General features: G+C 49.2%; 1 protein-coding gene and 1 long non-coding RNA gene across 3 annotated transcripts in view; both read left to right on the forward strand.

Annotated features, from left to right (window-relative positions):
- Nucleotides 1-14,799, forward strand: part of LOC309534366 — a 292,267-nt gene that overhangs the window by 44,375 nt on the left and 233,093 nt on the right. The window lies entirely within an intron of this gene.
- Nucleotides 1-14,799, forward strand: part of TGM2 (transglutaminase 2) — a 59,970-nt gene that overhangs the window by 10,539 nt on the left and 34,632 nt on the right. Inside the window, exon 2 of one of the 2 annotated variants that reach the window (XM_082226028.1) lies at nt 1,415-1,594. In XM_082226028.1, coding sequence (XP_082082154.1) covers nt 1,415-1,594 — 180 coding nt within the window. Of the gene's footprint in view, nt 1-1,414; nt 1,595-3,791; nt 3,966-14,799 lie in introns of those variants that run through there. The other variant, XM_082226029.1, reaches the window with a different exon arrangement.

Raw genomic sequence — 14,799 nt, forward strand, 5'->3', positions numbered from 1 at the left:
CAGCAGCCCAGCCCTGTTCCCTAAGCTGGTTTGATTCTGATGTGTTGTTGTTTAGTCGTGTCCTCCTCTTCATGACTCCCTGGACCAGAGCACGCCAGGCCCTCCTGTCTTCCACTGCCTCCCACAGTTTGGTCAGACTCATGCTGGTAGCTTCGAGAACACTGTCCCACCATCTCGTCCTCTGTCCTCCCCTTCTCCTTGTGCCCTCCATCTTTCCCAACATCAGGGTCTTTTCCAGGGAGTCTTCTCTTCTCATGAGGTGGCCAAAGTCTTGGAGCCTCAGCTTCAGGATCTGTCCTTCCAGTGAGCACTCAGGGCTGATTTGCTTCAGAATGGATACGTTTGATCTTCTTGCAGTCCATGGGACTCTCAAGAGTCTCCTCCAGCACCAGAATTCAAAAGCATCCATTCTTCGGCGATCAGCCTTCTTGATGGTCCAGCTCTCACTTCCATACATCACTACTGGCAAAACCAGAGCTTTAACTAGACGGACCTTTGTTGGCAAGGTGATGTCTCTGCTTTTTAAGATGCTGTCTAGGTTTGTCATTGCTTTTCTCCCAAGAAAATTCTAATGTACATCCCTATAATTTAGAGCCCGCTTCTGTATTCACCAGAACTGTTAAGAAGAGTTTGCTGGATGAGGCCAATGGCCCATCTCATCCAGCCTCCTTTTCTCACAGTGACCAACCAGATGTGTCTTCTGGGAAACCTGGAAGCAGGATCCGAGCACCAGAGCAAGTCTCCCTTCCTGAGATTCAGAAGCCTCTGACTGTGGAGACTGGGCAGAGCCAATAATAATAATAATTATTATTATTATTATTATTATTATTATTATTATTATTTATACCCCACCCTCCCTGTCCAGAGCCGGGCTCAGGGCGGCTAACCCCAATAAAATCACAGTAAAAACACAATGGGGGGGGGACCAATTTAAAATACAGGTTAAAATGCAATTTAAAATGCAGTCTCATTTTAAAAGTACCCCATAGATCAAAACCGTAACGGGAGGGAAACATAGGGGTCAGACTGAGTCCAAACCAAAGGCCAGGCGGAACAGCTCCGTCTTGCAGGCCCTGCGGAAAGATGTCAAGTCCCGCAGGGCCCTGGTCTCTTGTGACAGAGCGTTCCACCACATCGGGGCCAGTACTAATAAGGCCCTGGCCCTAGTTGAGACCAATCTAACCACCTTGCGACCTGGGACCTCCAAAACGTTGTGGGTCCTAGGCTGTGTAGTCTTTAAAGGTCAAAACCAGCACCATTGCGGCTTATAGCCCTCTCCTCTTCCCTGAATTTGTCCGATCTTCTTCCAAAGCCATTGAAGTCGGCGGCCACTCCGGCCTGCTGTGGCAGTGAGTTCCACAGCTTCACACTGCGCTGCCTGAAGAAGCACTTTCCTTCTCCTTTGTCCTCGCAGATCTCCAGCTAGAAACATGGGACCTGGAATGCGAGCGCAACAATCGGGAGCACCGGACCTCCGAAAACGGCAACGAGCGTCTGATCGTGCGCAGGGGGCAGCCGTTCACCATCACCCTGCACTTTTCCGGGAGGGAGTACCAGGAAGGCGTGGACCAGCTCACGTTCCACGTTGAGACAGGTGAGTCCTCCTTGATGATCCTAACGCATCGTCCTCCATCATGCTGACTTCTGGACTTGGCTGGACCACAACTCCCAGGGGGGCTGGGCTGGTGCGAGTTCGAGTCCTGCAGCGCCTAGAGGGCACCAGGTTGCTCAAAATCAATGGCAAGCAAGTAGACAGGTAGTGTTGCATAGTGGTTAGGGTGCTGGACTGGGACCTGGGAGAGGCCAGGGTTCAAATCCCTCCCCTGGGCCATGAAGGTCTTCCGGGGTGACCTGGGCCCAGTCGCTGCCTCTCAGCCTAGCCTAACTCCTAGGCAATAAATTAATAAAGCAAATAAATCTGGTTGGACTTTAGAGACCCAGTGGTGGTATTGTAGTTAAAGAGTTGGTCTGGGAGCTGGGAGACCAGGGTTCAAATCCCCTCTCTCTCAGCTTGAACTACCTCACAGGGCTGTTGGGATTAAACGAGGGTGGGGAACCATGTTTTCCGCTTTGAGCCCCGTGGGGGAAATGATGGGGTATAAATGCAATAAATAAATACGGATTAAGGCAGCGCTGCTCTTAAGGTTCAGCCCACAAACTGAGCTGGACATTTTACAGGAATGTGAGAATCCGTTCTCGACATGTGGGCACCACAGGTCTGGATCTTGTTTTTTTGTTTTTAAAGATCTTTATTAAAGTTTTTAAAGTATAACAGTAAAAGTGAAAAAACAACAACATACAAAATAAAAACAGTTAAAAAACACATTGATTTTCCATAACATATCTTCCTTACACTTATTTCCCCGGACCTCCTCATACCTCCCTTTTTTGTATTCCACTTCAGTTTGTTAGTTCAGCAAATCCTTACCATTAAGCTTTTACCCTTTTGTAAACCTTTTTCCCCCTATCTCTTAAAGCATTACAGCTGGAAACCACTTAGTTTCTATCCAACATCCTTCTAACATTCATTAATTTTACAATATTTCTGTAGATAGTCTTTAAATTTCTTCCAGTCTTTCACCGACTCTTCTCCCTGGTCTTGAATTCTGCCAGGCATTTCTGCCAATTCCATGTAGTCAATTACCTTCATCTGCCATTCTTCCAGAGTGGGTAAATCTTGTGTCTTCCAATACTTTGCAATGAGTATTCTTGCTGCTATTAGGTCTGGATCTTGACCACACACATCCTGGTCCTCAGCCCTCTCTGGTGCAAGGAAGCGCTGCATTGCTGGCTCATGCCTGGGAACTGGGACTGAATGTTTTCTCCAGTCTCAAGGCTGCTTTTTAATGTGACTCTGGCGAAATGTCACTGGGGTGAAGTAGCTTTGAATGCTGCGGCCAAATGGGTGGAAGGGCTCAATGTAAACTGAAATAACAGCCTCAAACTCATAATAATAAAGCTTGCAGTGGTGTCCAAACTTTTTTCAAAGAGGGCCAGATTTGATGAAGTGAAGGGCCATGAGGGCCGGCCAGAAGGCCAACCAAAGTTGTTCAGCTTTTTTTAGGATTGAAATTGTTGAGGGGTTTTTTTTTAGGATTGAACCTACCAGGTTAAACCTACCAGTAGGCCGGATTAGGCCCCCAAAACAGACTTTAGACATAGCTTAAGGGTTTTTAGCCCTTTAAAAACCTCAGTTTAAAAACCTCCAGTGAAGGAGACTTCACTGCTGTCCGAGGCAGTTGAGTTAGCAGCTGCCTCTGCTCAGAGTGGCAACCCAGTCAGATGGGCGGGGTACAAATAATAAAATTACTATTATGATTACTAAGTAATTGTGCAAGGCCACTTTTGCTCCATTCCAATCCTGCCAACCATTTTTCTTACTTTAATCAAAAACCAGCCAACAACTTGGTTCCTCCTTTTTTCCTTTCTTCCTGATTATTTTTGCCAATTTTCCCTTATTGTTCTTCTGTGGACAATGCAGCCAGGAAAGGAAAACATGGCAGAGGACGGGTGACCTCAGGCTCTGTCCCTGGCCAGGGTCCTCTCTCTCGCTTTGTTGTTGGCCTCAGGAAACGCTGGTGGAAAAAAGGGAGTCATCCTCCTGGAATTTTGCAGCAGCAGCAGCAGCCGGGCCCTGGAAACCCATTTCGTTTTGGCCGGTGACCTCAGAGGTGTTGCAAAAGCAAACAAGGGGGGACTTTTGTGGAGGAAGCAGAAATGGAAAGAAATGATCCGGTTTGTGCAGCGATAATGGGGGAAGCTGTGCGGGGAGCAGCTGGAGGATGAGGCACCTTTAAGATGATGGACTGGACTTGCACAGGTTGGGAAGCTGGGATTTGAAGGAGCTGAGTATGTTTAGCCTGGAAAAGAGGAGCCTGAGAGGAGACACAAGAGCCACCTTCAGACCTTTGATGGGCTGCCATTTTCTCCGGCTCTGGAGGGGAGGACCTGAATCAATTATCCAGGTTTGTTGTTGTTTAGTCGTTTAGTCGTGTCCGACTCTTCGTGACCCCCTGGACCAGAGCACGCCAGGCCCTCCTGTCTTCCACTGCCTCCCGCAGTTTGGTCAGACTGATGTTCGTAGCTTCGAGAACACTGTCCCACCACCTCGTCCTCTGTCGTCCCCTTCTCCTTGTGCCCTCCATCTTTCCCAACATCAGGGTCTTTTCCAGGGAGTCTTCTCTTCTCATGGGGTGGCCAAAGTCTTGGAGCCTCAGCTTCAGGATCTGTCCTTCCAGTGAGCACTCAGGGCTGATTTCCTTCAGAATGGAGAGGTTTGATCTTCTTGCAGTCCATGGGACTCTCCAGAGTCTCCTCCAGCACCAGAATTCAAAAGCATCAGTTCTTTGGCAATCGGCCTTCTTTATGGTCCAGCTCTCACTTCCATACATCACTACTGGGAAAACCATACCTGGAACCAATTATCTGACCAAATATTAGGAAGAACTTTCTAGTGGTATGAGCCATTGGACAGTGGAACGGACTCCCTTGGAGGTTTTTAAGCAGAGGTTGGGTGTCCATCCATCAGGATTCATTGGCTGAGATTCCTGCATTACAGGTGGGTTGGGCTAGATGACCCTGAGGAACCCTTCCAGCTCCCCAGTTCTGTGATTCTAAGAGCCAGTATTTCTCTTTATTCATACCTTCCAGCTGTTCCTGTTCTTTTCCCGTGTGAGGGCTCTGTTACTGTTTCCTGGAGTTTGTCAAAGCAGAAGATATATCCTGCCAAATAATTAGCACGTGAAATCCAGCCCCCAGCATTCCTCTCTGAACATAATGCTTTCAGACGGGGAGATGGCGATTTGACAAAGATGTCTTGCCCTGGGAATTAGGAACATAGAAGGATCCTGCTGGATCAGAGCAATAACACGTCTTGTCCAGCATCCTTTTTTCACAGTGGCTGACCAGATGGTTGGTGGGAAACTTGCAAGCAGGATTTGAGCACAAAACAACATTCTCCCAGCCTGAGGTTTCCAGCATAGCCATCCCAGCTAGTAGCCATCAATAGGCCTCTCCTTCAGGGATTTGGCCAGTTCTCTTTTAAGGCCATCTAAACTGATGGCCATGCCTGCCTCCTGTGGCAGGGAGTTCCAGAGTTTAACTGTGCTGTGTGAATAATGACTTTTTAAAAAAATCTCTCCCGAATCTTCCAGTGTTCAGCTTCATTGTATGTCCTTCAGTTTTAGTGTTAGGAGAGAGGGGAGGGCTTCTCCTCCACTTCTTCCTCCTCTTGCATCAAACCATACCAGATCCTGACAGAGCCATGGGGTTCATGAAATACCCTGCAATAATGTCCAAGAACAAAACAAATAGAAAAGCTGGACGCATGTCGTCCTCACCCTTGCAGCAACTCTGCAGCAAAAGAGAATTTGCTTCGGGGATTAACAGTTTAGATGATTCCTTGCGGGGATTAATTGATACAGGGGTCCTTCCAGACAGATGTTGAATGCGCAACTGATGCTCCTCATAAACACAAGTTTATTTGCAGCATCCCCATGAAATCATGAGCATCAAATGGCAACCAGTATACTTACCACCCCCCAATGGATTAAGATAAAGGTAAAGGGACCCCTGACCATTAGGTCCAGTCGTGGTCGACTCTGGGGTTGTGGCGCTCATTTCGCTTTACTAGCCGGCGTACAGCTCCTGGGTCATGTGGCCAGCATGACTAAGCTGCTTCTGGCGAACCAGAGCAGCGCACAGAAACGCCGTTTACCTACCCGCTGGAGTGGTACCTATTTATCTACTTGCACCTTGATGTGCTTTCGAACTGCTAGGTGGGCAGGAGCAGGGACTGAGCAACGGAGATCACCCCGTCGCGGGGATTCGAACCGCCGACCTTCTGATCAGCAAGCCCTAGGCTCTGTGGTTTAACCCACAGCGGTACCCTTCTCCCCCAATGGATTACCTGCTTGCAAATTAAGCTCCCACCTGTGATTCCTGCATTGCAGGGGTTGGTTTAGACGGCTCTTGGGTGTCCCTCCAAACGCTACAATTCTATGATTCTATAAATGCTCCTAATAAATGCCTCTGGCTCCATTCGTTCTCCCTGGGCAAAGCCTCCACATGCCCTTTTGAGGCTGGGATGGGAGAAGGAGGGGAGGGGAGGGGAGGGAGGCTCCCCGAGGTCTCCAACCCCATTTTATCTCGCAGTCTCAGGCAGCCAGTGGTGAGTTGAAGAGGACAAGGGCAGGAAACAAAAGGAGCAAGCTCTCCCCTGGCTTGGCCTTTCCCACAGTTCTCTGTGTGGCTTGCAAGGAAGGAGGACTCCCACTTTGTCCTTCCCTTTTCCAGATAAAACAAAGAAAGCAAAGCACCCAGAGCAGAGCTGGGCCTCAGCTTCTTCAGCCCCAGCGCCAGGGCTTAATTCGCACACAGCGCCAAGAGGTCACTGCTTGGTTTTGCTTAAGAGGTTAAGAACATCAGGCGATCCCTGCAGGATCCGGTCAAAGGACCATAATAAATAAAATTTATAATGAAGCTGATGGACTGTGCAGAACTTGATAAAATGACAGGGAAGATCAGATACCAACGAGATCAAAAGTTTATCGAGGACTGGGGGAAACTAGTCGAGTATTGGGGAGGTTTAAGTGATAATGAAATAACGTTTGCGGCATTTAAAGAAGCTCTGTAAAAACTTAAGAAACATTGTAAGAAAGAAAAACAGGTGTGGATGGGTTTGTTAAAAGGCAATAGGAAATGTAGGAAATGTGTAACTAAAAAGTTTAATTCGGATGATTGTCAGAATGGCGGATGGAAGTCCAAAAAACGAGAAAATTTGTAAAGTGAAAGTGTTTATCTATTTTTCTTTTGGTGAAAATTAATAAAAATATTTTAAATAAATAAATAAATAAATAAAATTTTATTTAAATCCCGCCCTCCTCAGCCAAAGCTGGGCTCAGAGCGGCTAACAACAGTAAAGCAACACAGCATTCTAAAATCAATTCATTTTAAAATCAAATTCAAAATCAAATTCATGGCAACCATTGGGCTAGAGTTCTATGAGGATTACCAAAGGAGGGGGTCAGACTGAGTCCAAACCAAAGGCCAGGCGGAACAGCTCTGTCTTGCAGGCCCTGCGGAAAGATATCAAGTCCCGCAGGGCCCTAGTCTCTTGTGACAGAGCGTTCCATCAGATCGGGGCCACAGCCGAAAAAGCCCTGGCTCTGGTTGAGGCCAGCCTAATCTCCCTGTGGCCTGGGACCTCCAAGATGTTTTTGTTTGAAGACCGTAAGGTCCTCCGTGGGACATACCAGGAGAGGCGGTCCCGTAGATACGAGGGTCCTAGGCTGCATTGGGTATAAAAGTTAAAACCAGCACCTTAAACCTGATCCTGTACTCCACCGGGAGCCAGTGCAGTTGGTAAAGCCCTGGATGAATGTGATCCCATGGCGAAGACCCCGTAAGGAGTCTCGCCGCAGCATTCTGCACCCGCTGGAGTTTCTGGGTCAGTCTCAAGGGCAGCCCCATGTAGAGCAAGTTACAATAATCAAGTCTGGAGGTGACCGTCACATGGATCTAGTCCTCTATCCCTTTCTCATTGGGCCAACCAGTTGCCACAGTCAGAGGCAGCGATGTTCCTGAATCCCAGTTGCTGGAAATTTCTGTAGGGGGAGAGTGCTGCTCTTGTGGTCAAATCCTGGTTCGCCACATGCAGCTGCATGGCCATTGGGAGAACAGCATGCTGGGTTAGATGGGGTGCTGGCCTGATCCACCTAATGTTCTTATGAATTAAGTACAAAATAGCTTTTCCTCCTGGGCTTTGCCCAGGATCCCTAGAACAAAGGCGCCCCTGGACATGCGCAAAATGTGCTCCTTTTGACCTGTGATAACAGAAAGGCATTTTTTTTTTATCAAGAGGGGCTACACTTGTGGCATGTTTGCAACAAGCCTCCCAGATAATATCACAGCAACAGGTGTGGGTTCAACTCATCCACCCAAGTTTCTCAGGACAATCCTTCCTATGACAAGAAAAGCTGGGGCAAGGCAGGTGCCCTAAGAACGCAGCGTCCAGAGTTTGAGATTTCCTCCATTTCAATTGGACTCGTGTAGGAGAACATCCTGGTGGGTCATATAATCATAGAGCTGGAAGATACCTCTGCTCCAACCCCTGCAAGGCAGGAATCCCAGCTCAAGCATCCATGACTGACGGCCACCCAACCTCTGCTTAAAAACCCCCAAGGAAGGAAAGTCCACAACCTTCCAAAGGAATCTGTTCCATTGCCGAACAGCTCTTACAGTCAGAAAGTTCTTCCGAATGTTTACTCGGAATCTCCTTTCTTGTAACTTGACGCCATTGGTTCGAGTCCTGCCCTCCAGAGCAGCATACATAAAACAACCCTGCTCCATCTTCCATATGAGAGCCCTTAATTGAAGATGGCTATCATATCTCCAGACTAAACATACCCAATTCCCTCAACCATTCCTCATCAGGCTTGGTTTCCAGACCCTTTATCATCTTGGTCACCCTCCTCTGCTCACCTTCCAGCTTGTCAACCTCCTCCTCCTGGACACTGTTTTCCAGGTGTAGTCTGACCCAGGCAGAATAGGGTGGTCCTATTAAAGGTAAAGGGACCCCTGACCATGAGGTCCAGTCGTGGCCCACTCTAGAGTTGTGGCACTCATCTCGCTTTCTTGGCCGAGGGAGCTGGCGTACAGCTTCCGGGTCATGTGGCCAGCATGACTAAGCCGCTTCTGGCGAACCAGAGCAGCGCACGGAAATGCCGTTTACCTTCCCGCCAGAGTGGTACCTATTTATCTACTTGCACTTTGATGTGCTTTCGAACTGCTAGGTTGGCAGGAGCTGGGACCGAACAACGGGAGCTCACACCGTTGCCAGGATTTGAACCACCGACCTTCCGATCGGCAAGTCCTAGGCTCTGTGGTTTAACCCACAGCGGTACCCGCGCCCCTTCCTATTAAAGGTAAAGGGTCCTATTACTGAATCTCATTGCTTGCAATTGGAATCCCTTGGATTGGGTCCTGCCCTCCAGAGAGCAGGAGAAAACCAGCTTGCTCCATGTTCCATGGGACAGTCCTTCAGATATTTGAAGATGGCTGTCCTCTCACCTGACAGCCTTCTGCCCTGAACGACGAGGGCACCAGAGAAGACCCGACCCCAGGATAAGGGACCTTTGTGCGAAAGATGAGTCTCCAGCCCACGCCCTGATGTTTCAACCCAGCCTTCCCAGAGCAAAGTGTACCAGTCTGGATTTATCCACCCAGGTGGTGAAAGGCCCTTTGTCTCTCCCCCAGGGCAGACCTCAGGTTCCAGGAAGTCTGGGCAGCGAGAGGCTGACAGGAGGGCCTCTTTTTGTGCCTGCCTCCTCCACCTCGCTGCGCAAAGAGAAGGTCTTGTTGATGAGCCACCGGGGGTGGGATGGTCCGGTCTGTTGTGAGGCCGCAGGGTTGCGCATAAACAGATCCTGTGGATGTTTCCGATGGAGGAGGGCCTTGCGTTCCCCCACCCTGTAATTCTTTGCATTTGTCCGAGGGAGGAAGAACACTGTGAGCTTGTTTGGGAAGAAGGCGGAGGAGAAAGAGCTACTCCTGTTCCCCGGGGGGCTGAGTAATGGCTCTGGCGACTCAAGGAAGCCGTAGCCTAGCCTTGTTCTCACGCTCGAGTGTCCCAGCAGGATCACACACACACACACACTGCCCTGCTCCAAGGAGGGAGGGCAAGCAGGCTGCGCACACCATTGTGAGCTCATGTGTATTTTCGCACACAGACTCCAACTCCGTCCACAACTAGGGTGGGGGTGAGGAGCAGCGCAGGAAACCAGGACTTCGCTGGAGGCTTTTCAGCAGAGGCTGGACATCCATCTGTCGGGGATTCTTGAACTGGGAGTCCTGCAATGCAAGGGGTTGGTCTAGATGACCCTCAGGGTCCCTCCCAACCCCCCTGCCGTTCTATGATCCACTGACCTCATGAGGTGGTCGACTCTCCTTCCTGGGAGGTGTTGAAGCAGAGGTTGGGTGGCCGGCTGTCAGGGATTCCCTGGCTGCCATTCCTGCTTTGCGGTGGGGGGGTCTAGAGGACCTTTGGGTGCCCCTTCCAATTCTACCATTCTATGATCTTTCATATGAAGGTACAATGTCCCTCAGCTCCCGGGATGCCCAGAGCTAGAGGGGACATTGGAACCAGGGGGCAGCTGTCCAAAGTCCGTTTGGGGGGCCCGGCAGTCGATTTAATCTGGCCCCATAGTAGTATATGTCCTGGGGTAAAATCCTAAATAAACAACTTTGGGGTCAAATCCTTTAAAAAGCCCAACAACTTAGGGGTAAAATTCTAAAAAAAAGCTCAACAACTTCAGCAGCTTTGGTCGGCCCTCATGCATGTTTACATCATGACATCTGGCCCTCTTTGACCCAAATCTGGCCCTTTGGCCCAACCTTCGCCAACCTGGTGCCCTCAAGATCTTTTGGACGAGGGCTCACACTGGCTGGAGCTGATGGGAGCTGTAGCACCTGAGTGGCACCTGAGCAAAGGAATGTCAGGAGGTAGATACAGAAGACCTGGAGCCCATCAGGAAATGCCAGGGCCACCCCTAAGAGTGCCTCTGCTCTGATGCTCTTCTGTGGCACAAACTGCCCAAAATTCCTGCATTGCTGGGGGTCGGACTAGATGTCCCTTGAGGGTCCCTCCCTTCAACCCTGCAGTTCTCAGATTCTGAGTTTAGCAGACAGTCAGGAGCGGAAGTCTGTGACCAGCCCTGGCACTCTGTGAAAGCTGTGAATCATCGTGGGCAGACGGTCGGGGAGGGCGGGCGTGAAGCATGAGTCTGCAGTTCACCCCTTGCCGAACGCTCCGTCTCGGGTGGAGCCTTGGAAGAGGGCAGAGCCTCTTTTTGCAAGGCTCCCTGTCGCTTGTGGGCTGCGCCTGGACAGAAGCAAAAGGGAGCTCTGTCTTCAGGGCATCTTGCCTTCTGACCACTGGCCAGTGGAAGTTTACAGCCATCCCTCAAACAACCTGGCTATTTAAGGGCAGCCAGTGCAGGCTTTCCAGTACATAGTCCAGAAGGTCTGGGTCACCCCAAGGGCTTGTCTCAACCACAGCACAATCATGGCACGCAGAATGTTGCAGCACGGTTGTTGACAGGGGAGTGCTATCATAGAATCATAGAGTTGGAAGAGACCACAAGGGCCATCGAGTCCAACCCCCTGCCAAGCAGGAAACACCATCAGAGCACTCCTGACATATGGTTGTCAAGCCTCTGCTTAAAGACCTCCAAAGTAGGAGACTCCACCACACTCCTTGGCAGCAAATTCCACTGTCAAACAGCTCTTACTGTCAGGAAGTTCTTCCTAATGTTTAGGTGGAATCTTCTTTCTTGTACTTTGGATCCATTGCTCCGTGTCCGCTTCTCTGGAGCAGCAGAAAACAACCTTTCTCCCTCCTCTATGTGACATCCTTTCCTATATTGGAACATGGCTATCATATCACCCCTTAACCTCCTCTTCTCCAGGCTAAACATGCCCAGCTCCCTTAGCCGTTCCTCATAAGGCATCGTTTCCAGGCCTTTGACCATTTTGGTTGCCCTCCTCTGGACACGTTCCAGTTTGTCAGTGTCCTTCTTGAATTGTGGTGCCCAGAACTGGACACAGTACTCCAGGTGAGGTCTGACCAGAGCAGAATACAGTGGCACTATTACTTCCCTTGATCTAGATGCTATACTCCTATTGATGCAGCCCAGAATTGCATTGGCTTTTTTTTAGCTATAGATGGGTAGAGTATTATTATTATTATTATTATTAGCCCCCATAAGCATATAACGCCTGTGCTCAGAGATCTGCACTGGTTGCTGATTTTGCTCCCAAGTCAAGTTCAAGAAGTTACTGTTCACATATAAATTGTGGGAACTAGGATTTCAGCTCTGAAAAACATCACATTTCCTGTGATAATTTCTGAAAGTTAATAAAGGTTAGTTTATTTAGCAATTGTATTTAATTTCCGTTAACAGAGCTTATGTGAAAGCTAGAGACCGGGCGGTTTAACCCTTTTGCTTGGTTCCCTTTCCCCTCATAAAAAATACAAAAGACACTCTTTTAAAGATTAAATAATAACTTTCCCTCCCGGTGTCCTTGCACTTGTTAGATTAAATGCATATGTACAAGGCAGGCAAGTCTTACTTATCTTAGTAATGCACTGCAGAGATTTATCACTGAGGCTAAAACTCCAACAGACTCTCATTAACTCGGAGGCAGGCAGCAGCAAAACAGAACAAACCGACTGATCAGCTGCTCTAGCAACACAAAAAAGGCTATAATTAACTGCCATAACTGTGCCAACTTATGCAGCCGCCTTGGGCACAAGGTATAGGATTGGCACAAGGTTCTTTCTTAAAACGTTGCAGCCCTTGTGAGTATAAACCTTTGACTTTGGAAGCTCCTATCCCATATAAATCCCTTCGCAATTTGGAACCAGTTTACCCTTTCCCATATGCACCTATCTGACCTCTTCAAACTGTTGCAGCTGCACCTAATAATAATAATAATAATAATAATAATAATTTATTATTTATACCCCACCCATTTATACCCAGTTTCCCCAGCCACTCTGGGCGGCTTCCAACAGAATATTAAAATACAAAACCTTAACATTAAAAGCTTCCCTAAACAAGGCTGCCTTGAGATGTCTTCTAAAAGTCTGGTCATTGTTCTTCTCTTTGACATCTGGTAGGAGGGCGTTCACAGGGCGGGTGCCACCACCGAGAAGGCCCTGTGCCTGGTTCCCTGTAACTTGGCATCTCACAGCGAGGGAACCGCCAGAAGGCCCTTGGCGCTGGACCTCAGTGTCTGGGTAGAACAATGGGGGTGGAGACGCTCCTTCAGGTATACTGGACCGAGGCCATTTAGGGCTTTAAAGATCAGCACCAACACTTTGAATTGTGCTCGGAAATGTACTGGGAGCCAATGCAGATCTCTCAGGACCGGTTTTATGTGGTCTTGGCGGCTGCTCCCAGTCACCAGTCTAACTGCCGCATTCTGGATTAATTGCAGTTTCCGGGTCACCTTCAAAGGTAGCCCCACGTAGAGCGCATTGCAGTAATCCAAGCGGGAGATAACCAGAGCATGCACCACTCTGGCAAGACAGTCCGCGGGCAGGTAGGGTCTTAGCCTGTGTACCAGATGGAGCTGGTAAACAGCTGCCCTGGACACAGAATTAATTTGCGCTCCATGGACAGCTGTGAGTCCAGAATGACTCCCAGGCTGCGCACCTGGTCCTTCAGGGGCACAGTGACCCCATTCAGGACCAGGGAATCCTGTTCCACATTTGCAAGGAACTGATATTTTAGTGAGGCAGCCCCTCTTGACATCTGTCAAGTACCTTCACTGTCCGCTTTCCAGCATCTGCTGAAAACATGCTTGCTTAGATAAGCCTATCCAGATGTTTAGGAAGTTAGTGCAAGTTTTAATCTGCTCTTAGTCAATTGTTCTTTTAACTTTTTGCATGCCTCGAATTACTGTCCATTTTTCTTAGCCATCTTTTAACTTTTCGCAAACTAATGTGAGGTGTGTGGGGGTTTTTTTGCAATCCCAGCGGTTTATACCTTTTATAAATCGCGTGGGATAATAAATGCCTCGCTGCCTTGAAAACGTGGACGCTGCTGGTTACGAGACACAGAGCTCCCACGTTGCATAAAAGGAGTCTGTCTGAAGGTTTTCATCCTTGTTTGAATTTCACCTTGTTAACTTGTGCTGGGGAGGAAGAGATGGCGAGGGAATCGCCTTACATGGCAAGATGCTCCCTTGCTCGTTCTCAGATTTATGGGCTTGTGGGATTGCCGGAGCAAAACCGCCGGCGGGGTGAGGCCACCCAAAATGTGTGCCTTCGTTCAGGAGTCTATTTATTGACACGGAATGACGAGGGACAGGGCTGGTGCACAAAGCACAGCTTTGATAAATCTGCTCCGCCAAGGACACCTCTCCTTTGCTGGCCTCGTCCAGTCCTGCATCAGCCCATGATCCTGTTGTCTCTTAGCGGTGGAACAGCTTGCAACCTTGGTGGCTGGGGGTGTGATCCTGTGACCCTCAGGAGACGCAGCTCAGGTAGCCTCATCAGTCATCAGGAAAACCTTCTCCTTCCGAAGCAGCCACACCCTAGAAAAATGCTGGAAATAAACGCTCTCCAATAAAGCTCTTCAAAGGAACAAACCTCGCAGCCCATCGACTGCTCTTGAGACACAGCGCTGTCTGTCAAGGTTTTGCCTTTTACTCCATCGGCCCCTGAATTTGGCTTTTTCCTCCCACCTGTGAAGCCAGCAGGGCACTTTTCTCTGGGGCACTTCAACCCCAGAGGCTTAAACTGGTCCAATCCCTCTTTCCAGGGAAATGTGGGAACTGTAGTTCCGTGAGGTGGATCGGAGTCTCCAAATGACTCCCGCCACCCTGGGCAAACTACCATCTTACCATCAGAAAGCAGTTTCCGGGGTTTAGTTGGAATCTCCTTTCACAAAATCATAGAACTGTAGAATGGTCGACTTGGACAGGGACCTCAAGAGTCATCTAGTAATAACCCCTTGGCAAACTACAGTTCCCATGATTCTTGGGGGGGGGGACCCTATCTGTTAAAAGTGGCATAAAACTGCTATAAATGTGGGGGGGCACCAGGTGGCGCATTGGAAGATGGCCGACAATAACATCTCTCCAACCCATACGAGGTAATTAAGAGGCTGCTATGGGAAGTATGCAGTCTTCCTACCCCCCCCAGGAGATGGGGGGGGCTGCCTTGCCAGTGGTGTCCACAGCGCACCCCCGGATTCGAGAGAAGGAGGTGCTGGTCACTTGGCACGAGCCCTC

Source organism: Podarcis vaucheri, assembly GCF_965113315.1.
Source record: "Podarcis vaucheri genome assembly, chromosome: 6".
NCBI classification, from domain to species: domain Eukaryota; kingdom Metazoa; phylum Chordata; class Lepidosauria; order Squamata; family Lacertidae; genus Podarcis; species Podarcis vaucheri.